The sequence below is a fragment of the Nothoprocta perdicaria genome, unplaced genomic scaffold (genome assembly GCF_003342845.1).
Source record: "Nothoprocta perdicaria isolate Ctin4 unplaced genomic scaffold, notPer1 scaffold_131, whole genome shotgun sequence".
NCBI lineage: Eukaryota > Metazoa > Chordata > Aves > Tinamiformes > Tinamidae > Nothoprocta > Nothoprocta perdicaria.
The window spans coordinates 1,992,442-2,016,480 of record NW_020454439.1 but is presented as its reverse complement, the minus strand read 5'-3'; the positions used below and the strand labels follow the sequence as shown (position 1 = coordinate 2,016,480).

The 24,039-nt window shown below is 38.1% G+C and overlaps 1 protein-coding gene across 2 annotated transcripts in view; it reads left to right on the top strand.

Moving 5' to 3' along the window:
* TNS3 (tensin 3) overlaps positions 1-24,039 on the top strand; it is a 265,746-nt gene that overhangs the window by 199,188 nt on the left and 42,519 nt on the right. For both annotated transcript variants that reach the window (XM_026033704.1, XM_026033705.1), the window contains 4 exons: positions 1,734-2,984; positions 22,542-22,720; positions 23,069-23,180; positions 23,270-23,353. In XM_026033704.1, the coding sequence (XP_025889489.1) occupies positions 1,734-2,984; positions 22,542-22,720; positions 23,069-23,180; positions 23,270-23,353 (1,626 nt within the window). The remainder of the gene's footprint in view (positions 1-1,733; positions 2,985-22,541; positions 22,721-23,068; positions 23,181-23,269; positions 23,354-24,039) is intronic.

Genomic DNA, 24,039 nt, shown 5'->3' with positions numbered 1-24,039 from the left:
TCAACCTTTTCCTTACTTGTTGTATTTCTCTTAATTAAACTGTAAATGCCATTTCAAAGCATCTGTATACAGACATTTGACTTCTTGCATAGTAGTTTTTGTCACTATGGGATTTGCACATTGTACAACATAAACTTCAGCCATCTTCTAACAATGTGACTATATAGAAGTTCTGTGGCAAGCGGGATTGGGTTTGCAGTTGTGTTTTTTATTATTCATTTATTTATTTATTTTCTCCTGATGACTTGTTCTAAGAAGGAGTGTTTTGTGCCTTTTGCCAGTGCTGCTTTTAAAAACAACAGCAGGTGACAAGTAGTACCTAGTCTTAGAAAGAAAAAAAAGTGGTCCTTTAATTATTGGCTAAAATCTATTGAACCTATCATATAACTTCTAGTGTATAACAGTGTTTTAACTGATGGAAACTTGGCAGTATATTGCAAAACGAATGCTTTTTCCAACCAGACCACTTTTCTTGCCATTATAAACTGATGAATTCATTGCCAATTTATGAGTAGTGCATTTTTGCTAAAATAACATTACCAGAAAGGCTAACTAGTAATAATGACTTTATTTTTTTGATTCTTACTTGTATGTAAAAATCTGCTCAAGTTTGTTTTGTTTGGGGAGCAAAAAGTGTTTTGTCAACAGCTTTGATTACTTGTATATATTTTGTAACTGTTGTTGTAGAATATGTTTCCCATTATAAAATACTGCATTTGTGATAAATATTTAGAGGCATGTGCATTGAAGACAGTCCTGAGGCTGAGCGCTTTGATGTTCTTGACTTTCTACTGTATCTTTTAGGCTAATCTTTCGTTGCTTGTAGAAAAGAAATGATGAGGATGGATTACAAAGCAATGAATTATGGCTGTAGAATGAAGGAGAAAATATATGTATCTGTTCAAAAAACACCCTAAATAGCAGCATCCACAGATGCCAATAACATGGTTCTGAGATCAAAAGAAATGTAGTCATGTCATTGAGGCCCTTCATCTGAGTTTGTTAGTCCTGCAAGAAGGTGAAACTTGTCTCACCAAGCTCTTCTGGGCATTGCCAACTTCGCTGGAATATACTAAGCCGTTCTCATGTAATTGGAAGCATGTGTTTGCCTGTTTTCAACATGTGTTGAAACGTGTTTCAACATGTGTAAACATGTGTTTCAACCTGTGAAGCCATAGCTAACTGAGTTGATGCGCTTTCCTGCAAAATTGCTGTGTTTACCAAGGGCCTGCAGCTCTGATTGAAAGCCTCTTGTTTTCATGCTCCACCAAGAAAATGAGCAAATGCCTTTTTGTAGTGGAGTTTGACCATCAAGTTGGAATGAACAAATTGGTGTTTGTATGATATATGTTCAAATCAAGCACAGTGGAAGATTCCTACCATTCTTGCTGTCAGTGGAAAACCTGGTAGCTGCTTTTGAGCTTTCTGGCACTGTTACAGTGTAGTTCAAATCAGGATGAAAAGGTTTTAGAGACATTAATTAAAAAAAAAAAAAAAACATAAAGAGAACGGTCTTTGATCTTGGACTATGATGTCATGTTATGTTTTCATCCAGAACTTTGCTGTGAATTGAAATAGATAGTGGCATTGGTGAATACTGGGTTTATAGAACCAATTTAGTTTTGCAGAACAAAATCAATATTAGCAGTATTTCTTTGATGTAATACAACACCAGTCAGAGCCCTTATGTAATACCTTGTCCATTTCTCTGCCTGTTGCTTGTCTCTTCACAGTGCTGCATACCCAGGGGCCTATTGACGGCAGTCTGTATGCAAAAGTGAGAAAGAAGAGCTCTTCGGACACTAGCATCCCGGGTGTTGCTCATGGTGTTCCTGTAGCCACCAGTCCTGATCACAGCGATCATACTCTCTCTGTCAGCAGTGATTCTGGACATTCAACAGCTTCTATCAGGACAGACAAAACTGAGGAGCGCCTGGCCCCAGGAGGCAAAAACGGTCTAAGCCCACAAGAGAAGGCAGAACTGGACCAGCTACTTAGTGGCTTTGGTCTGGAGGATTCTGTCAGCACCACGAAGGACATGACTGATGCCCGAAGCAAGTACAGTGGTGTTCGCCACATAGTTCCAGCTCAGGTTCATGTAAATGGAGACACCAAGCTGAAGGACAGGGAGACTGATATTCTGGATGATGAAATGCCCAATCATGACCTTCATAGTGTGGACAGCATTGGAACTTTGTCCTCCTCAGAAGGTCAGCACTCCACCCACCTTGGGAACTTCAGTTGCCACAAGAGCAGTCAGAACTCCCTGCTCTCAGATGGCTTTGGAAGTAACACAGGGGAAGACCATCACAGTGCTCTTGCCCCAGATCTGGGAATTGGTGTGGATCCCCTCTATGAGAGATCATTTGGAAGCAGTGAACCGAAGCCAACTCAGCAAAGGAATCCTGTCTCTCCTCAGCCTCAAGCCTATGGCCCAAGTAACTACTCTACACAGACGTGGGTACGCCAACAGCAGATGGTCACTGCTCACCAGTACAATTTTGCCCCAGAGAATGAAGTGAGGGTTGGCATTCATAACATTGTAGAGAATTCAGGCAGTGTCCAGAATAAGTCTCAGGTCCCAGACACCCCAATGCGGGGCTCCAGCAGTAGAGATGCTGTGCAGAGAGGGCTTGGAAATGTGTCAGGTATCAGCGAAACTGCGGAACACACCAGCGGTGATAGCTTTAAGCCAAAATTAATGCCTCAGAGGGACACAAATGGTCTGGATCTAGGACTGAATCCAGGAGCTTTGCCAGCTTCTCCAACTTTGGATATTGATCAGTCAATTGAGCAGCTGAACAGGCTGATCTTGGAATTAGACCCTACATTTGAACCTATCCCGACTCGCATTAACACCGTTACTACGGACCTAAATCAAGTAAATGGCTTTCGCAGTCCTGATGCAAACATGGAAGGGCTTGGCAGGAGCCCAGGCTTCCATGAGAAAGGAGAGCTCACAAGCAGGAATCCCTCTCAGTGTGGTAAGCTATATATAGCTTATATGTACTGTGTGAATATAATGCTTTTCCCAATGCTTGGGTGCTCTTGATATAGTACCAGAGGACCTCAGGTAACCATTTATTACTTTCAGGATGGATTTTCAAGAAGAGATTATTTCATGTTCCTTCTTTATATAAAAATGTAAAATAATTATGAAATCGTACTAAAATAGTCTAGCTTTAAGAAAAATATTTTGCAGATTTTAAAATGCCCTGGGATACATATATTTGACTTGAATAACATACTGTTCAACAAATTCTTAGCCATTACAAATCACCAGCTATGATTTTCTTTTTTCTACTGTAATTTTAGGTGATATGGAGCAGAATTCCTATTTACTACATAAGACAACTATTAGAAATCAACTATAAAGACATTTTTTGATTTCTGCTTAAAATAGAAAAGAAACCACTAACTTAATTTTATTCTCAAATTTAGTGCAATGCCTCTGCATTAAATATTTGTGCAATATTTTCATTAATAGAGTAATCTTTGCCAATAATGTATTTTTGAATATATTCTTTTAGAAGCTTTGTTCTGTTTTATAGTTCAGAGGTCATAGCATTTGCTTGTTATCTCTGGTTCTGATGGGGAATTATGGAATTAAATATGCAATACTTATCTAGCTTACTGTGTTGCCTAAGTAATGCTACTATAGCTAGCAGTTTTGCAAAAGAATGAGTAGTATATCTCTTCTTCAAGTCATCTGACTTCTTTCATTAGTCCTATAGCTAAAATTTGTGATGAACGAGCTCTTGTTAACCTTGCTGTGACTATTGGAAGTCCTGTGTGGTCTTACTCCTCCAGCAGAACATTCACCTTTCTTCTTTCTTCCACTTCTCTTTTCTTCTTCCACTCGTGGCACGATGCAATGTTTGCCTGCACCTCCTGGAAGTTATTGCAATATCTACTAGCATGCCAGATCTGTCTTCATAGAATCACAGAATGCTTAAGGTTGGAAGGGACCTCAGAGATCATCTAGTCCAACCACCCTGCTCATGCAGGGTCACCTAGAGCACGTGGCACAGGGCTGCATCCAAGTGGGTTTTAAAGATCTGTCTGTGGCCTCGTAGACAAAATGAGCAGCTTCAGTTCAAGCCCAGTTGGATATGCCAAAGCATTAGATGATGACTTACCACAGCATGTGGTTTCAATTAGGAATTGTGTATTTTATATGAATATGCAGGCATGTGTGATCGAGAATGGTGATCTAATGCGGAGAAGGTGAAATCACAGTTTTGCATTTGAATGGGCAACTGCGAGGGACTAGAAAAGTGAAAGATGTGGTAGAGTTTAGTTGAGCTACCTCACTATATTTGATATTGTTGTTTTAATGTAGAATGTGTCTTCTGAGCCTCTTACTGAAATAAATTTATAATTGCCCTGAATCTTTCTAAATGGGCTAACATTTAAAGATTGCTAAGTCTGATGGGCCAGCGGAAAATGAGTTTTTCTTTTTTCCATCAGGAGAGAAATTTTCTGTTTGGCACATATGGTAAAGTTAGCAAAAGTGGGAAAAGTAGGCAGTGTAAAACAACAACAACAAAAACCTTCACTATTTCTTGTTTAAAGACTTGAATCTGAAAAGAGATGTTTGAATTTTTCTCACAGCCCTTTCCCAAGGGAAGCAGGAGTCACTGTCATTCCATTGCATTTGTATAGCCAGGTAAACTTTCTGTCTTGATAGAGGCTGGGGAGAATGCAAGTCCTTCAGGCATGTTCTGGGAGAGGTTTTGTCGTAAAAGAGAATGATTAAACAGGCAAGACAGGAGTTAAGTTATGACTGTAGTTATGACTATATGAACAACACATATTCCTGAGTTATTTCTGAGGGGCAATATGATATAATAGAGCAAGTAAAGAGTTCAGTAGGTGTGAAGCTTCTTCAAATTTTGCCTGCCTTCATTGATATGAGCAAGGGAAGACAGAGGAGTTATAGTTTTTTGTTTTTTAAACCTGTCTGTCAGAAATGTGGAACATCCTTACAGGAGCTTCAAACATAGACCTATGCATACTGGTTCCTAAACCACTTCCCACTTAAGTCAATAGAAAAATTCTTCCGATTGATTTAATTAGGCAGAGTGTGTCCCTTTGTAAGTAGGCTGATACACACAATTTATATGCTGACTGTGAAGTGGTATGTAAGGGCTAATTGTTATTGCATTAGCTCTGTTTCAGACATGAATTGAATTTTTTCTATATACTTTAATGCTCCGAAAGCAAGATTTGTTTTCACTGAAGTATGCTTTAATTTAATCAGCAGCATATAGGTAAAGTGCTCTCCAGAATTTTGTGGACAGTTCTGCACTCTATCAAGTTGTGCACAAGTTAACTGTTGAAAAACGTTTATCATGCATGATATTTATGTTTGATTTCCTTCCTTTCATAGAGAAAGGGTTTACAAGGACTTTTGGTACTTTAGAAAAAAATTACTGGTATGGAAACATTTAAATATACCGTTTAGAAATTAACTTTCTTTTAGAAGGTTAAAATAAGGGAGAGGAGTATATATTTAAAAACGGAGTTGCATTTCTTTTAGCCTTAACTCTCAATACATGCATCCAGTCATTTCTCTTTCCCATCTTCAGTGCTTTGTTCTGATTTTTCTTCTAGCAGTGTATGGAAGTTGCCTCATGTCTCTAGGCATAAAACCCAAGGAGCTAAGAAAGGCGTGTAATATGTATTAAAAAAAACTGCAAGAATTGGCTTTATTTTCTAGAAAAGCTAGAATCTCTTGTTCACGTTCTCTTTTTTTTAAGTAATATACTCTTCAATTTGTACAGCAAATGAAGCTAACGTTAACGGTTTGTGAGCAGTTCAACCTTCAAGGTATGTAATGTTACATCCTTAATGTTTTCCCTTCCTCAGTGGTTCTTCTGCAGATTTGTATAACTTAATGCGAGTAACTTCTCAAATCTTCCATTAGCGCCAGTTAGAAAAGATGTATAAAGTCTGGTATAAAACTATTTTTTTCCAAGAAAGGCATCATTTTTTTGGAAGATAAAAGTAATTTGGCCAACTATTTCACACTTCTGGCAATGAGATCTCTAAAAATATAATCAGCAATATCTAGTATTGAATACTTCTAGTATGTTGGTTGTGGGATCCTTGGAAGTTGGCTTAAATTCAGTCACGTTAAATAATCGCTGCAGGATAGCTTTTCTGCAATATGAAAAGAATTAGCTACCTCTTAACATTCTGCATTGGCAAAAATTACTTGGTGGTAGCTTTGTCTGGAAGTGTGATATCTCAGCCTGACAGAGTTCTGGCGTCTCTACAGTGCTTTATTCCAAACAGCAAAATTGTGCAGTTGTGCAAGCTTCTTGAGCTTTGCTGAGCACAAGAAGTGCTTCACAGAGTGGTTAAGGTTGGAAGAGATCTCCAGAGGTCATCTAATGCAACCCCCCTGCTCAGACAGGGACATCTAGAGCATGTGGCACAGGGTGGCACCCAGGTGGGTTTGGAAGACCTCCAGAGAAGGAAACTCCACAATCCTCTCTGAGCGGTCTGTTCCAGGGCTCTGTCACCCTCACAGTAAAGAAGTTCTTCCTCACATGCAGATGGAACTTCCTGTGTTTCAAATTATAGCCATTGTCCCTTGTCCTATCGCTGGCCACCACTGAGAAGAGTTTGGCACGTTCCTCCCTACATTCCCCCTTCATGTACTTATAGATATTAATCAGATCCCCTCTCAACTTTCGCTTCTCCAGGCTAAACAGGCCCAGCTTGCTTAGTCTTTCCTCATACGGAAGATGCTCCAGTCCCTTAATCATCTTTGTTGCTCTTTGCTGGACTCTGTCTAGTAGCTCCACGTCCCTCTTATACTGGGGAGCCCAGAACTGCCCGCAATACTTCAGGTGCGGCCTCACCAGAGCTGAGGAGAGGGACAGGATCCCCTCTCTTGACCTGCTGGCAACATTCCTCCTGATGTAGACCAGGATCCCATTGGCCGTCTTTGCCATGAGGGCACAATGCTGACTCATGGTTAACTTGGTGTCAACCAGGACTCCCAGGTTCCTCTCTGTGGTGCTGCTCTCCAGCAGGTCAACCTCTAATCTATACTGGTGCCTGTGGTTACTCCTCCCAAGGTGCAGGACACTGCACTTGTCCTTATTGAACCTCATGATGTTCCTCTGTGCCCAACTCTTCAACCTGTCCAGATCCCACTGAGTGGCAGCACAACCCTCCAGAGTGTCAGCCACTCCACCCAGCTTGGTATCATCTGCAAACTTGCTCAGGGTGCATTCTGTGCCCTTGTCCAAATCATTGATGAACAAGTTGAATAGCACTGGGCCTAATACTGACCCGTGTGGGACAACACTGGCCACAGGCCTCCAACTAAACTCAGCCTCATTTATCACCACTCTCTGAGCTCTGCCATTTAGTCAGTTCTCAATCCACCTCACTGCCCACTCATCCAACCCACACTTCTGGTGTTTCCCCATGGGGATGAGATGCTCTCTAGGATGACCTGCTCCATCACTCTTCCAGGGACGGAGGTGAGGCTGACTGGCCTGTAGTTGCCCGGCTCCTCCCTCTTGCCCTTTTTGAAGACTGGAGTGACGTGTGTTTCTTCCAGTCCTCCGGCACCTTCCCTGCTCTCCATGACCTCTTGAAGATGATGGAGAGCGTCTAAGCAATAATCGCTGCCAGTTCCCTCAGCACTCTTGGATGCATCCCATCCAGGCCCATAGATTTATGAGTGTCCAGTTTGCCTAAATAATCCCTAACTCAATCCTCCTTGACCAGCGAAAAGTCTTCCTCTCTCCCAGTGCATCCCTGCATTCCTTGACAATGCTCCTATATTCTTCCCATGTGGCCTGGCCTTTTTTCCATGTTATATATGGTCTCTTTTTCTGATTAAGTTTGCCTAGCAGCTCCTTGCCCATCCATGCTAGTCTCCTGTCTCCCTTGCTCGACTTATGAAGTGCTTCTTGAAGTGCTTCTTGAGCCCTTCTGCATGATGTTTCATTTCGGCATGTGAGGCATACATCCTCTGTCAAAAAGACATGATATTCAAGGGATATCAAGGAATGAATGGACTATTATTTATCTCCTGAAGCCTTTTGCTAAATATTTGATTGGAGGAAGCATTTAATACCTAATATTTTGCTGTCTGGAACTCAGACCAGTAGGAACCTTTACACTGGTAATGAAAACATAAAGAAGAAGACAGGACATAAAGGATAATTCGTATATTTTTAAGGCTAGAAATGACCTGAATCTGGAATTTTAAGTGCTGCAGAGAGCCTGCAGTGTGTGGAATCTAGGAATCTTGTTCTAGTCATATTTCTTGTCATTTAAGATATCTATGTTTGGAAAATTTCTTTAAGAATTCAACTCTTAAACTTTAAAACTTAAACTAAATTCAACTCTTTACCTTTAAGGCCCTGTGCTCTCAGCATTCTTGTTTTCAGGTAGCATCTTCTAGCCTTAGTTATCTCTTTGAAACATGGTGCTAATCTTCTATAAATATAAAATAAATATAAATATAAGTCTTTTGAGATCTTGTGGATATAGTGCCAAGTAGTACGATATACTCTGAATCTAGATCTGTTGTGGTCCTTGGTCAGAGGTTATACTTCCTATCATCTAAAGCAGCAAAACCTAATGGGTACTGGCTTCTCCTTTTGCAGCTCCTGATTCAGTGTTTTAGTTTACACTAAAAAATCAACAGCTACCACTTCACAGGGTGGAAACTATCAATAGGGGAGGCAGGGAGATAGGGATAAGGATATAGGTACTGGAATGTTGTTAAGGTCTTTGGGCAGCTGATTTCATTTGAGTGCATTGAAGATGAAAGATTTATGTTTGCGATTGATTAATGTAGTGTCTTGAGAAGCTTCCCTTGTCTTACAATCACATGCTTTGCTCTTGATAAGCAACAGTTTCAGCTCCTGGGACCTTTGAACATTTTCACTGTGATTAATGGTGCAATTTTCTATTGAACTTAACTCACTTTAAATCAGATAGTTCCCAGGAAACTTGACCTCATTCTGCCTCTCTGATCCTTGGATATGCAAAACCATCTTTGTGTCAGATCTGGCAACTATGCATTGGCTTGTGGATTTAATGGATCAAAAATTTTCTCGTGGCTTCTCTTGTCAGACCAGATGTCAGACCACATCTTACTTGTGCAGTGAGCAAATAATTCGTAATTGCAGTGTGCAAAGATGCAAAGTGTGCAAAGATAGTGGTGAAAAGGCAGGACTGCTGGAGGAAGGCAGAGAAGCCAAACTGCAATTTATGTATTATTTATGCAATTTATGCAATTTATTTTATTATGATGCTTTTAGACTGATAGGACAGGTGTATCATGAAACTGATGAAACTGCATACAGATATTTTTCTGATAGGACTTGGTCTCTAGAAGCTTCATGATGAGGAACACAGTTATTTCATGTTACTAAATACCATTAGCAGATTATGATTAAAGCTGAGAAAAAGCTAGGAGGAATGCCAATTAAATATTTTTAGGGCATTTGCTCCTAGACTGAGATGGGGGAGATCAGGATTCTCTGGTATTTTTTTGTGTGCATTTCAGTATGTCAGGCTGGACTAAGTCACATTGACCCAAAACCCACAAAAAGATTTTGTCATTTCACATGATTTATTTCGGGCTGCAAGAGTACTGGGCACCTAGATACTATGGAACATCTGATTTATTTTTCTAGTTGTCTCATCACAGCAGCTTTAAAGGATAATTTTTTTTTTTTAAGAAAACATCTTCCTTCAACCCGATAAAAAACTTTTAAAATGTTGCCTTTATATCAATTGCTGAAATGTTATATTTTGATTTTTGTGAGTACTACTCATTTTACAGAGGTATGAGCTCTGCTTAAATCTACCCAGAGTCCCAGAGGGTAAAACAGTGTGTGTATATGGCTTGCTGCCATCTTTACTTGAGACTAGAAGGTCAGTAGTGCATTATACTTTTCCAGATGCCATAGAAAGGAAAAAAGCAGTCTTACTTTCTCAGGAGACTCCTAAGTCTTGGCCTTATGAGAAAATGGATAGATACCTTGAAACAGCAGAATTGGTTTGTTTTTGGTGGTGGGTGGGAAAGGGAAACTTCAAGTTAGGGAAACAAGGAAATGCTCTTTATCAGTTCCCTTCTGTTTTCAAGCATTCTTGGCAGTTCGCTTGTGTGTGGGAATCAGAGCTATGTGGCATCAGACTGCGAGAGAGGAAGAGAAGTAGCCTAACGGCATGCAGAAATCTCAGGCACTCAAGTTTCAGTCTGCAAACCTGAACACTTAGTAAGGTCTGTTTTCATCTTCTTATTGAGAATTAGCACTTCTGTGGTACAATTAATACGTGCAAGATATATCCTGTGTACTTAGCAGGATAAATGTCACGTGTTGAGCATTTAGAACAAAAAAAAAGTTACTGAATAAAAACAGAGCTCACTGTCTTTGATAAGGTCAAAAGCCTATTTCTGTGTGCATAAGAACAAAGAAATATATAATGTTGTGGAAAGTTCCTCACCAGATTCATTAACGTTGCTTTTCATCCTTAACACACAGCTGTAGGATCCTTTGTTTCCTGACTGCTTTTCTCTACACATGCAGCCATATGCAAAAAAAAAAAAAGCTGGAAGTGCCCTGCATGTTTTCAGTGAAAGTCTGTAATGATGTTACACTTAAAGGAAAGACAACCTTATTTTAAGGGATGGTTTAACTTAAGCTGTAAAAATAATCTGTTTTTTTTGTAGCCAGTGTGTGGTAGCAGAATGCAGGCCATATGCATTAACTCATCTTAGAGTAGACTTGCAGAATTAGGACAAGCGGGAGATTCATAGCAATTAGTGAGGCAATTAGCTGCTGCTGTGCAGGAGTGTCATCAATAGCACAAAACTATTCTGGCCCCCACAGGGATAAGGAAATAGCCATGAATTAAGAGAATCGAAGTAACAGTTGTTCAAGAGAATCGAAGTAACAGTTGTTCGCTTACAAGTACTGATTGCTCTTGGTCAGACATGTTATAGGAGGAACTCTGTTCTCTCTGCTGCAAACAGTCCTTGACCTAAGGAGAAAGGCTGAAAAGGCCTTAAGAGGATTCATTTGAGTGTGATGGAGTGGGCAGGTCAGGGCTCAATGGCCGTAAGTATGGTTGAATGGAAGTATGAGCTATTCAGAGTGAGTAGAAAGCAAATGGTGGTAGAAATGAATGTGACTGACCCATGGTAAATGTGTGTGTGTAAGTTGAGAATTGACTAATGAGAGGATGGCAGTTATCTGGCTTCTTGCATATGTGAGGAAAAGAAAATTTGTGTAAAAAATGTTTGCCTTAAGGCACGTACATATTTCCAAAACACGACAGGGATGAAAATACAAGTTGAAGAACTAAATGTGCCTGAGTCATCTGGAAATATATGTATGCTATCATACATTCTTATGTCTGTTCATTTGTATGCATTTGCACAGATTGATTGACAAGTAAGCAGGAACATGTTTTACTTTACACTTTTCACATACTTTTATATATATATATATCCATTACATATGCTCACTAGTTTTACTAGATCAAGACTATATCTTTAGGCTTTGCTTAGCGAAGTTCTTCAACCTATTTCTCATTCCATAGAGTCTGCTTTTGTTACATTCACCCTTTTAGAACATAAAATGTTGTATCTTCTGTAGAAACTATAGGCTCCAGTTTTCACAGCTCTGTGTATGCAATTCACAAAATCACAGAATGGCTGAGGTCCCCTGGAGATCATCTAGTCCAACCCCCCTGCACAAGCAGAGTCACCTAAAGCAAGTTGTACAGGATCACGTCCAGGTGAGTTTTGAATATTTTCAGAGAAGGAGACTACATCCTCTTTGGGCAACCTGTGCTCTGTGCCCTCAAACTAGAGATTTTTTTTCTTATATTTAGACAGAACTTCCTGTGTTTCAGTTTGTGCCTGCTGCCTCTAGTTCTATTGCTCCCACCAGTAAAAAAAGTCTTGGCCCTCTTGACAACCCTTCCTTCAGATCCTTATATGCAATTATAAGATCCCCCCTCAGTCTTCACTTCTCCAGGCTGAACAGGCTCAGCTATCTCTGCCCTTCTTGGTAAGAGAGAAGCTCTCGCCCCTAATCAACTTCATAGTCCTGAACTTGCTAGACTTGCACCAGTTGCTCCATGTCTTTCTCATGCTGGGGAGCCCTGTTCTCGGGGCTCATAGACCCGACTCAACTCTCATGTGGCCTCACCAGGACTGAGTAGGTAGGGAAGATCACCTCCCAGAGTTACATCTGGACCTACATATACGGCTATCTTTTATGCAATGTATATATGCAGTTTTTATAGTTAATTTTTATAGTTATAGTATACAATGTAGCATGTAACTATAAATAGCATGATGCAAAGTACCAACTGCACACACGATAGACTTCTGAGTGTTGTCCAAAATTAAGTCTTAGGTTAAGTGCTGATTACTTTTGAGAATGGATAGAAGCAGACAGTGATATTTGAACCCCTTTTGCTAAGATAACATTCTTGCAATCACATAGAACAGTGGTTAATGATGTCCTTCCTCCTCTGTGCTATGTACCTAGCTTATCAGAGGGGAATCAGTATACTGGTTCTTAAGGTTTTCCTTAAGAAGTAGAAGTAGACGTTTAATGTTAACAGAGTGCAGTGGTAGTTCTTGTTTTTAAATATCAGAAAAACATGTAGAAAATTCTGATGTCTCTATATAGCTTTCTCTGCAGCTGCCTTCCTCCCTTTATTTTATGTGAAGACTTTCATGTCTAGTAACATAGGATTCTGCTTGTTAGATATCATTTATAAGATGAATTTCCTTTCAGCAAACCTGTTATCACAAGCATCATTAATGTCTAAAGAGGGAAAATTAGTACAAACTCTTTGTAACTGGAAAACTATAAAAGCAATAATCTAATAATGGACTGAAAAGAACAGGAAGTTTTCTACTAATTTTCATTAACAGTTTCCATTCCCTTCACTCATACCTCACTTCCCCCATCCTTTCACTATTAGAAATTTATAATTTCTGTTCCCTTAGAAAATCTTAGAAACAGGAGAAGAATTATATGACCTTCCCTCCCTTGAAAAAATCTAAGCATCCCAAGACATGCAGAGTGAATAAAAACGAGGTGTCTAAATACGAGGTGTCTGGAACATTTTCAAATGTTAACACATGTCTGGAACATTTTCAAAGGTCTTCGCTTTGTGGAAAGATAAATCTTTGAAGATGGTCCAAATTTCGTTATCATAAATCATGATACAATGTATTTACAGTCAGAGGGGAGAGAATAATCCCTTCTCATAGCTTATATTTTTTAAAAAAGTATTGAGCTATTCCAAATGTCCCGTTTTAAATTCCATGGGAGAGCAAACTTAGCCCATCTGAAACAAGTTGTAAAGTGGCAAGAGAACAGTTTGTCCCTTATGTGCAATACTTGTACTAATGATACAGTAGTATCATTGTAGTGTCCATCACATAGGTAAATTTTGGTACCTCAGCTGGAGTAAATTTTGTAGTATTTAACTGCAAGTCTGGATGGAGCTTTTATATATATTTTTCACTTACAAAAAAAGTAAATCTAAGGATTAGCACGGTCAGATAATAGATGCTAATTTACTTCCTCGGTATTTTGCCCATCAGCACAAAATTAGCCTACGCGTAAGCTATTATGAAATTATTCATATATGAGTAAAAGAAAAAAAGTATTACTAATGGTTTAAAAGTGCTATTTCCATTAACCATTGTTTTGTTTTATGTGCTGTACCTTACATATTATTGTTGTTACTATTGTATTATTATGCATATCAGTTCATCTCAACAGTTCATAAATATTGGTTTAATGCTGACCACGCTGATGCAAATTTTTTCAGAGAGGAAAGCTATCCTAACTAAACTCAGCAGTATAGTAATTTCAAATTAAGTCATGTGTGTATTCCAGAAATAATATCAATCACGGTAACTTCCAGGATCTGAGTCTGAGAGCAGAATGGTTCTGCCCTCTCCTTCTGAATCTGGAGGCAGGAGTTTGAATTTTCTAAGAGACTCTTTTTTGTGTCCTATGTGGACAGCTTTTGTGTCTTCACAACTTCAGGAGTTTGGACTCTACCCTGCTACCCATTCTAGGTAAGGAGGAAGGAATACTTTGACTTATGAATCATTATTAAATATTAGGGGTATTTTTTCATGATTTTTTCTGGCTATGGAATATATTCCTACATTCTGGAAGAACTGAGGCACTAAATATAACACAAAATCATTTCAGTGAATTCTCATTGATCTCTTTGAAACGGTATTTCCACAGAGATATGAATCTGGAAATTTGAGCATAAACAGAGTCTCTAATTAAAATATAAATGCTGCAATGGTTGTTTGTCTTAATTTTGTAAATTCAGATAGTCTAAGTTTGTTTTCCAGATGTATAACCTTTTCAACAGTGTATAACCCTAATCCAACAGTGAATTTCTATAATTCCACATATAGATGAGAATTTATACCATGATACTTACATCTTTGTATAGTATAGTAGATGTAAGTATCAGGATATAAATTCTCTTTGGCTTAATAACAAGCTATTCTCCAAGTAAACTAAACAAGTAGAGTGCAGGAACCATGTGCAGGAAGAACAGCTGTGGATGGAGACGCTCATTAGCTCAAGAGCACCAAGAGACCAATCTGTTGATATTTCTGTCCAAACAGAAAACTCTCTGTTGTTTATGGACATAAGAAACTCTAGAAACTCCATACACTCTCTAGCTGGTAGCTCTCTGAAATGATGCAGCCAAGTAGCAAGCTCAATGAGAAGCTCATCCTTAATATGCTGCTAGTCTAGATGAAATTTAAAAAAAAAAATTGGAGGCAGGAGATGGGTTTTCATGTTTGGCTGTTGTCTGGATGGACTTAACATTACACATGTTGTAAGACAAGATGCTATGTTAGTGCATGCATCATAAACCCGTAATTTTTTTTCAGATGGATCTGTTGCATTTACAACACAACAGTGTTTAGCCTAAGCTCTGTCTTGCTACCTAGGAAGGTGCTATTTTTCCTTTAAATTTTTCACAGTGGTTATAAGACTGATTCTTAATTATGTAAATGCATTTGCTTTGTTTAATGGTTTAATCACTAATCCATCTTTTAAAGCTGATTGTTAAGTGCATCCTAGGAAAAGATTATACTTTGTAGAAGTCAAATAGTGCCAGAGAAGGAAATTTCTTTTGATGTGGATAATGTTCTAATAGGGCTTTTTTATTATTGTGGGGCAGATCAGTAGTTTTCTACTCTTTTAAGAGTTAATGTATAGACTCTCTGTTGAACTGTTAAACTTCCTGTTAGATTGAATCTCCATGTTGGGCAGTAATGGCAGTTATGCAGGTTTCTCTAAATTGCTGTATAGGTAACAGCATCTGGAATTTCGGCAATGTTAACATGATTCTCCTCAGAGTTGGCTTTCAGCCTTCATAACTATGCTGAGGTCTGTGAAGGGAGCAACAGAAAAAAAACAGCCTCATGGGAGTCTGCATAGCTCCCTGCTTGAGACAAATCGGAGTTTTATAAGCCTGTGGGCTGAACTGGTAGACCCTCTCCTATGTTGTGCTAGCTTTCCACCTAGGTTAAAGCTACACACCTAGGTGATGAGGAGCTTGCTTGATGTCTTTTTTTTTTTTGTGTGTGTGTGTGTATGTCTGTCCCTCTGTTTCTTCCGTATATCACTGTCTTATACGTAGCAGTCGAAGTGGTCTGTCTGCATTTGAGCATCTCTGTTTTTAATACAGTATCCATTCTTATACTAGGAATTTGATGGTATTTGATCAAACATATATCCCAACATGTTTTCCTTTTTTAATTCTAATTTTGAAAGCTTTTGTGATTTCCTTGTAATTTAAGTATTGATGATTAGTTTAAATTAGCTTGACAGTTCTAAGATTTATATTTCAATGTTGTAACAACTCACCATCTCTGCAGTATGTTTGGAAGGTTCATCACAGAACTTTTCAGATTAGCATCTCATAAAAGAGATAATCAATCGATTCTTTCTTGTCTGCAGCAATTCTTGTTTGCCAGCTTTTGAAGATGATAGACTTTTTCTAAGGTTACAAGGCCAATATACAATAAGAAATTTCGGTTAATGATACTAGATTTAAACCTTGATAATGCTCTTTAGAAAAACAAATTTTAACAAAAACAAACTTGGTTAAGCATTTAGTTACAAAATTCCAAATTAAAAGATGAAAAACTTAGTAAAGCAGGAGGTAATGAATTGCTAACACAGCAATATATTGGCCTGAAATACAGATAACAATAGTGTTCTATGATGTTGCAGTCTGCTTTTTTTTGACCTAATACATTCTCATTAAGCTTTGACTGTAAACCAGCGAGTGTAGATCTGTCCTAATTTCCAAAAGATTCTCTAAACCACAAAATGTTTGGTCTTGAATTTGAAAATGAATTTGGTCTTGAATGTGAAAATATTACAGTATGACTCCTGTCTGAAGTTAAATCCCACTGATGTGATACCATCTGGCATTTTCTAAACTGTTCTGCAGTTGGTTAAAGGCAGTATTGGCAAACAGAATTGCTTTATAAGGTCATTAATTGGAGACTCTTTGGGATGGGAAGTCGAGACCATCGTCCTGCTTGAAGCTAGTTCAGTTAGATCAGCTTGCCTGGGGCAGCATTCAGTCCAGTTTTGAACATCACCATGATTAGCAGTTCCACAGCATTTTGATGGACATACTACAAGGATTGACCACTCTACTTAGGAAATTATTTTTCTTGTATTTAATCAGAATTTGCCCTGCTCCAAAGTGTGTCTGTTGCCTCTCATGCTGTCACTCTGTACTTCCAAGAAGAATATAGATCTTCTCTGCAATCCCTGCTTTAAATAGCTGAAGACAGCAGTTAGTCTCCACATTTGCCATCTCTTCCTAAGACTCTGGCAACGCCAATTCCCTGAGTCTTTTCTTATGTTGTGTGCTCTGGCCCCCAGCCAACAACATTTATGGTAATGTTTTGCTAGATTCACTCCAGTATGTCAGTGTGTTTTCTTTGTTTTTATACTTTAGGACACAAAACCGGACACAGTGCTCTATATGTAGCCTCACAAATGCTGAATAGAGGGGATTACCTGCTAGCTACCATTGATCTAGTAGTCTAGCATGTCTAGCCTTCTGCCCCAAGGGCAACTATCAGGTACTTGAGATCCTTCTCTGCAAAGCTGCCTTCTCTGCAGTTGATACCTAGCCTGTGCTATTGTGTAGGATTATTCCATCCTATTACTGTAAATATTCCCTACAGTAGAGAAAATTCAGACTATCTTTCAATTATAGTCTGTCGAGTACCTTAAATATTAGAATTCCTAGCTTTTTATAGCAGCTGATTATTGTGAGACAAGACACATGAACACTGAAATCAATTTAGACATGTTAGAAAATGTAATTTGAAACTCCAAACTACAGTTATTAAAACAGAGGATAATCTGATTTAAATCATTTTTGTTCTCTTGCCAAGCACATTATACATATTTCTTGTGTACTTGTATGAGCAGAAGCAGCCATTGCCAGTGATAGGCTGAGAAAAGAAGAGATTCTTGCTATCTGAAATACTTAAATTATTTTGCCAACACCAAGAAAATCTATGTTAAAACTCTTTGAATGTTTGGGGTTTGTGACTGTCTCCTTACAGTAATCTTGACTGTTACATAAATTGTGCATTTCCTTGATAATTACAGTTAGGATTTTTACAGTGAGAGAGTATTAGGTAGATTGCAAGAGAGATTGATCGCCTGCATCCTGCCTGGCCTTGTAGCTTCTCTGACTGTACAATGATATGTGTAGTCATTAGTAAACTATGTAGGATTTCTGTAAACCTTCTTAAATCTAAGCATCTGAAACCAGATTGACCAGCATCTGAAAACTTATTTTCTGTTTTTGTTTTATAACTTAAGTCTGTGGCTACTTTGGGTATGCTGTGACCATATAGCTAGCCACAGCAAAATGTTATTAAGGGACCAAGTGAATGGTTTCCTAATGTTATGATAGAATAAACTGGATTATAGTAAAGAATGTTTAAAACTTCCAAGCATCATGGGACTTCCAGGTGTTTTTTTATTTGTTTTATAACATTATATTTTGAAACTAGTAACATTAAAAAAGGCAGAGTTCATCCTGAAATCTTGCTGTAGCTTTGCAGGGACTAGTAAGAAGTGGAATACTGAAGACTGAAAGGCTTCACATCGTTTTTCTTATTCTCTCCATTGTGTTTGCCTTTATTTCGTATTTTGACATTTTTTTAGGCTGTTATACACCTCAGTATTTTTAGTGAATAAGGACACCCTGCAGAGAGACAGGACCCTGATGATACTACCCACTGCATATGGAACTATATATTCCTGAGTATTGTTTTATTGTTTATTATTATTCCTGCTGAATGGATCTTGATGCCGCAAAGAGATTTGATGAAGGCATTTTATGATATAAGGATCATAATCTGGGTTCCCAGAAACCGTGAAGTTTCTTGGACAAGATTCTTGTTTCAGTTATGGAGTTGAGGCTTTGTATAACTCATGGATTGCTCAAAAGATCCTGTTAATCACCTTTTACATGATTTACAGATCTCAGGTCTAATCTTTCTCACAACCTGCTAAAAGAAAATATGTCAGTGAATTACTACCCAAAGACAATTTATGTAAGGGATCAAGTGAATGTCTGATCAATAACAGCACAGGACAGGAAAGCCTTCTGAATCAAAAGCATTATGCAGAGTAAATACATGGCAGAACGCACTTTGTGTCCACACTGGGAACACACCTCTGCTTATTCCATAACAATCCTGGATTAAAGAGATCTCCTGTATGTGCAAAAACACTAGTAATTTCCTTGGCCTTGTTACTTCGTGTTTAAGTGTGTAATTTTATATGATCAATGATAATTCTGTCTTCAAGCATGGCTCATTGGACTCCAGCAGTGCAGTGCGTAAGGTAAGTGGTGCTAAAAAAAGTTAAAGTAGACGGAGTTTTTTAAAAATGAGGAGCCAATGCATCTTTGGTTTCTTGAGACTATAAATTTAAAGGCATTTGCCTTGTTGAAAGGCAAGTATAAATAAAGGAAAGTTTTTTAACTATTAAAACATGATTTGTGATTGTTTTACTTGTGATAGAATAGGAATGTAAGGGAGTTTCCTACATGAGTTTTTTGTTTGATGTGAACTGTTTGTCATTCCACACAGATGACCACAAAAAGATTTTATAACTTACTGTAAGGATCATTCAACCACCTTTTCCTCTTTTTTCAACCACCTTTTCCTCTATGCATGTTAGGTGTAAGGATTAACACAAAGTTTTTTACATTTTTTTAAATATTTGGTTTTTTTTTAATTTTGAAAGCTATAGATTATTTTAAAATATCACTTATAAGAATTTCTTAACTGGAAAACTTGTAATTAAAAATAAGAGGAAGAAGTCCTTAATCTGAATTTGAAGAAATTGATGATAATAATAATAATAATAATAATAATATACTTTAATAGTCCTAGTCCCTCATTTGGATTTCTTAACCCTAAAGGAGAGCAAAAATAATTATTGTTATAATACTAGCCACATTATGTGGCCTTTGGATTATTTAAGGGCTGAATATATGCTAAATATGTTTTTACTTATTTTTAGTATAAACCAGGAGTGACATGAATTTAGAGACTCTCAGCTAAGAAGCATGTTTATTGTGGTTTGATTTAATACATCCTGCTGCTTTTTCACAGCATTGGAAAACAAGTTGAATAAGGGTTTTTTGTTCAAAGGTTTATTTAACACTGTTTGTTTTTTTAATCTTCAATAGAAATTATGCTGAAAAAATATAGTGAAAGACTGTTGAGTATCTACATATTCAACACTGCATATGATGTAATATTCAAATCTTTAAAAGGGACTGTGCCTCTTTATGTACAAAATAAGTCCCATGCAGGTTGTGCATGGGTCTGTTGCCTTACTCCCAAGTGGACCTGGTCTTGAGTCTTGTTCAGAGACCTTGTGGATGAAATGGAGCCATGTAGGCATCATCTTACTAGCTGTTGTGGTAGCTGAAAGTAAACATGGACCTTTCCCATACTTTGTCTCATGTATTTGGTAGACACAAAAAATCACAACATTTGGAGTGCATGATACTAGATTTCCAATGAATGCAATAGTTTTTGTAGTTTAGTCAGGGCAACTACTAATACATAGAGAACTGTTGACAAGCTGCTCTAGACAATATTTTTAGCTTAGCTTTGTTTTGTTTCTAATATTATAAATACCTTCCAGGAAAGCTCACCAGCTAAAGAAACCAAACAAAGATTGACCTCTAACTGCTTGCCATGCTACTGCTAGCTATTTCAGTGACCTAGTGATAGCTGTCTGACATGATAAATGTCTGATGCTGATCTTTAAGAATGTTCTCATTTGTACTTTAAGGCAATCAAAATTATATTTGTAGTTTACAAGGGGGAAAAGAGGATAAAGAGAATACAAAATGATTTCAAAGAAGTAAATGTGCTGCTGGGATATTTATGAAGTTCTGCCAAAACTTTAAACTGAACTATAGGAACAGAAAATAATGAGCTGTCTTCTAGTTAAGTCTTTGCTCATGGTGTTGTATATTATGCACTGTAAAAACAACTTTTTAATCAGTAAAGAAACATCTGTTGCCTTTAATGAGGCAGCTTAGAAGTATTGAGCTAAGTATGTCATTTTTTGCTATCTTCTTCATGTAGCTTTCCATCTTAGATGCAAGTTTTTTGCTTTAAGCTTTATTTCAGTATATCAGCTCAACTTTTCATCTCTATTACCATTTCCTGGCAGTTTGATACACAACGTAATCAAAGAAAATGTCCAGTTTTCCTAAGATACGTATTTGCAGCTTTCTGAGAACTGAATCAACAATGTCATAGAAATTTACATTCTTCACAAGTATATGAATACTACAGACACATGAGTGTATACTGTTGATGATGAAGCCTTCTTAATGATATTCTAAGCAAAATCTGCAATACAAGTAATGTCAGAAAAAAGACATTCAATATTTGTTTAAAATATGCATCCCAAAAATGTGAATGCTATTTTAGTTTCATAAAGCCATAACTTAAAAACAAAATTCTACTGTGTCTCTTTCCACACTTCAGGTATATTTATATTGACTAGATGAAGTAATAAGTTGAATCTAAATCCAGAAATTTAACCCTATAAGAGAATTCCCATCTTTATTATTTTTCTTTTCAACTCACTGAAGTAGGAGTTACTATCAGGCTCGATTCTTGAAAGTGCCTGATTTTGTAATTTTGCAAGAAATGTATTGGAAGTACAAGAAATGTATGTTTTTGGAACGAATCCCTACTTACCAGTGAATCCACAAAGAAGCAGCATATGTATTTCAGTGTAGAAACTCACTTTAATTCTGTACATCTCTAAGTGAAACCCCTGCCTATCTTGAATAATTCTTGTTCTCTTGTACAGAAATCTGATTGTATATTGTTGCACAGTGGTGGTCCTGTATTATCGTGGAGAAATGTAAAGTATACCATAGGAAAGGCAGTTCTGCTGCATGCCAGATTTTGCACCATAGTTACTGTCAGCTGCTTTACTTCATGCTTTACTTCAGTAGGAACTAATTCTAGATATTTTTGTATTATACAGATGCTAAAAACTGTTAAAGAGAGTATCTGAAATGCTGCTACACGTATGTACTGTGCTGCATGCAGCTCCACAGTAAATACCATAGAGGGATCATTTTGCCGATGTCCTTTTTTGTTAACTACGTCTCACAAAGGGGGTGAAAAAAGCAACTGCTTGCAGGACTTCTCAGAAGGTGGCTATTGGTTGCAGTGGATGCCTAAATAGAAAGTCCCCTCAATCCGACGACACTGTCTTACTAGCAGCTTTGACAACAAATACTGCTTTGTTCCCCTGAATATCTTGGACTGCTCTGCAGTCTCCTCTCACTCTTCATTGTCTCAAAGGTTGCATTGTCTCAAAGATTGCAGCTCCCCTGCCTGCATCATGTCCAGTTCCCACGAGGGAGCGCGGATGCTGAGTGTACCATAGGAGGTCTGTGAGGAGCTGTGTTCAGCTTTGAGTTTACAAGGATCTGAGGCTGCACCAGCTAAATAAGAAGCTACTATTGGAAGGGGAAGTGCAGTCCTGAAAGCTGCAGTGGTTCTGCTTACAAAACCTGCTGAGTGCTGATAAGGCTGGAAATATGGACAAGTTCTTCCATTTGGCTGCCCATAGCGGCCTCTGCTGGCAGGCTGTCCAACAGCACGAGCCAAACCTCTCGCCAAAATGAGGAGCGGCAGCTGCCCTTGCCGCTTCCCTCCTCAGGAGATGAGTGTCCTGCAAATACCTTCCTCACATGTGTCTGCAAGGCTAATTGCAATTTCCTCCCTGCCTCCCCTCATGATTTGATAAAGCAGCTAGGAAACCAATGATCTCTTTCTGGAACAGAACCATTGAAGTTGCAATAGTAAAAAGTTTACTTGCACCAACTCTAAAGAATAATGAAAAAGTAATTTATTAATTGGTTTATGTATTTGGTTACAGCAGCAGATTTGCAAGATGATAATGTCCCAGTAGGAAGGATCAGGAAGCTGAGTGTTGGGCAGTATGACAACGATGTCCCTGGGCAGCCCGTGTTCACCAGATGCGGATGGATGAAGTCTCCTGCTGCTGACCATGTTGTAAATCCGGGATCATTAATTGCTGTAGGGGAGACCAAAGAGGTAAGCAATAAAGAAAATATCTATTCATAAAGATACAGTGAAGTTAAAGACCAGCAGGGCCCTGCATTCATGTTCAGTGTCCACAATCCCTGTAGAGGAATTTGCATTTGCATCCTGACAATAAGAATGAATGCCCATAGTTAGCTCAGAAGCGTAATTCAGTGTTGCAGTCTGTCCTGTATGTCATTTTTCTATATGTGGTTTCAGTGTTCCAAGATCTCTGTGGTGGGCAAGTAGATCAGATTACATGGAATCATCTAAAATCTGATGATGAAAAATACCCCACTGTGTTGTACAATTATGTGGGAATTTTCATACTGTAATTTTGCTCATTTGTGCCCTTCCTAGATGGCATGTTACCAAGATGAAATAGATGGAGGAATCTACTCCCCAACCAAAAACGGAAATGAAACTGTCTCATCCACACCATCTTTTCCGCTCTCACCAGAGACACCATATGGTAAGGAAATATTTGCATTTTTATTCTCATAGTGCTATTACCGTTTTGTCTGTCATTGAAGAGTAACTTTAGTTTTCTGTCTCTTCTAGTGAAAACGCCTCCACTATATCATCAACACATTCCCTTCAGTCAGAAGACTAGCAACTCATCTGAACTCTACAGAACTGGTCCTGGTAAGAACCCTATGCATAAATGATTTGAAACTGAATTGTGTGCGAAGACAACTACCAAACAGTAGTTATTCCTTTATAAATGTATGGGCATGTGTCTACTGAATGGAAATGAAAATAGAAAATAGAATTTGGTTGCAGAGACTTGTAGTGCTCTGCTGTCAAAATAGTACTATCAAAAGATTAGATTTCCTTATGATTTTTATGTCGGAGTTGGCTTCATCTCAGCAAGGAGAAGTGAGCAAAATGGTGTTACCTTAACATTCTTGTGCATCTGGTAGTAGATAGAGGTAATATCTGTGTTCAAGTCAAGAGGTTTATTAGTTGAAAGAATGAATGTTCAGGGTTTTTTGTGTTTGTTTGTGGCTATTTTTTGCCACTAAACAGATTGTAAACATGAAAGTCTGGAAACGTGATAGATAGTTATATAAGGGTTAATGTGGTCTAGCTGTGAATGCCAGTAAAGAATTCTTCCTGTTGTCCTTAACTTTCTGCTGCTAAAAGCATGATGGTATGTTCTTCACAAGGTATCCTCTCTCTGAGGATGCATGAATCAAATTCATCATTCAATTTTGCTATGTGTATACTGTTAAGTTACTCTCGTTCTATTATCATTCCATTTGGATTGAATACAGAATTTGCATACATTTCATGTTACTTCTGAATAAAAAGCTTAATGCCCCCCCCCC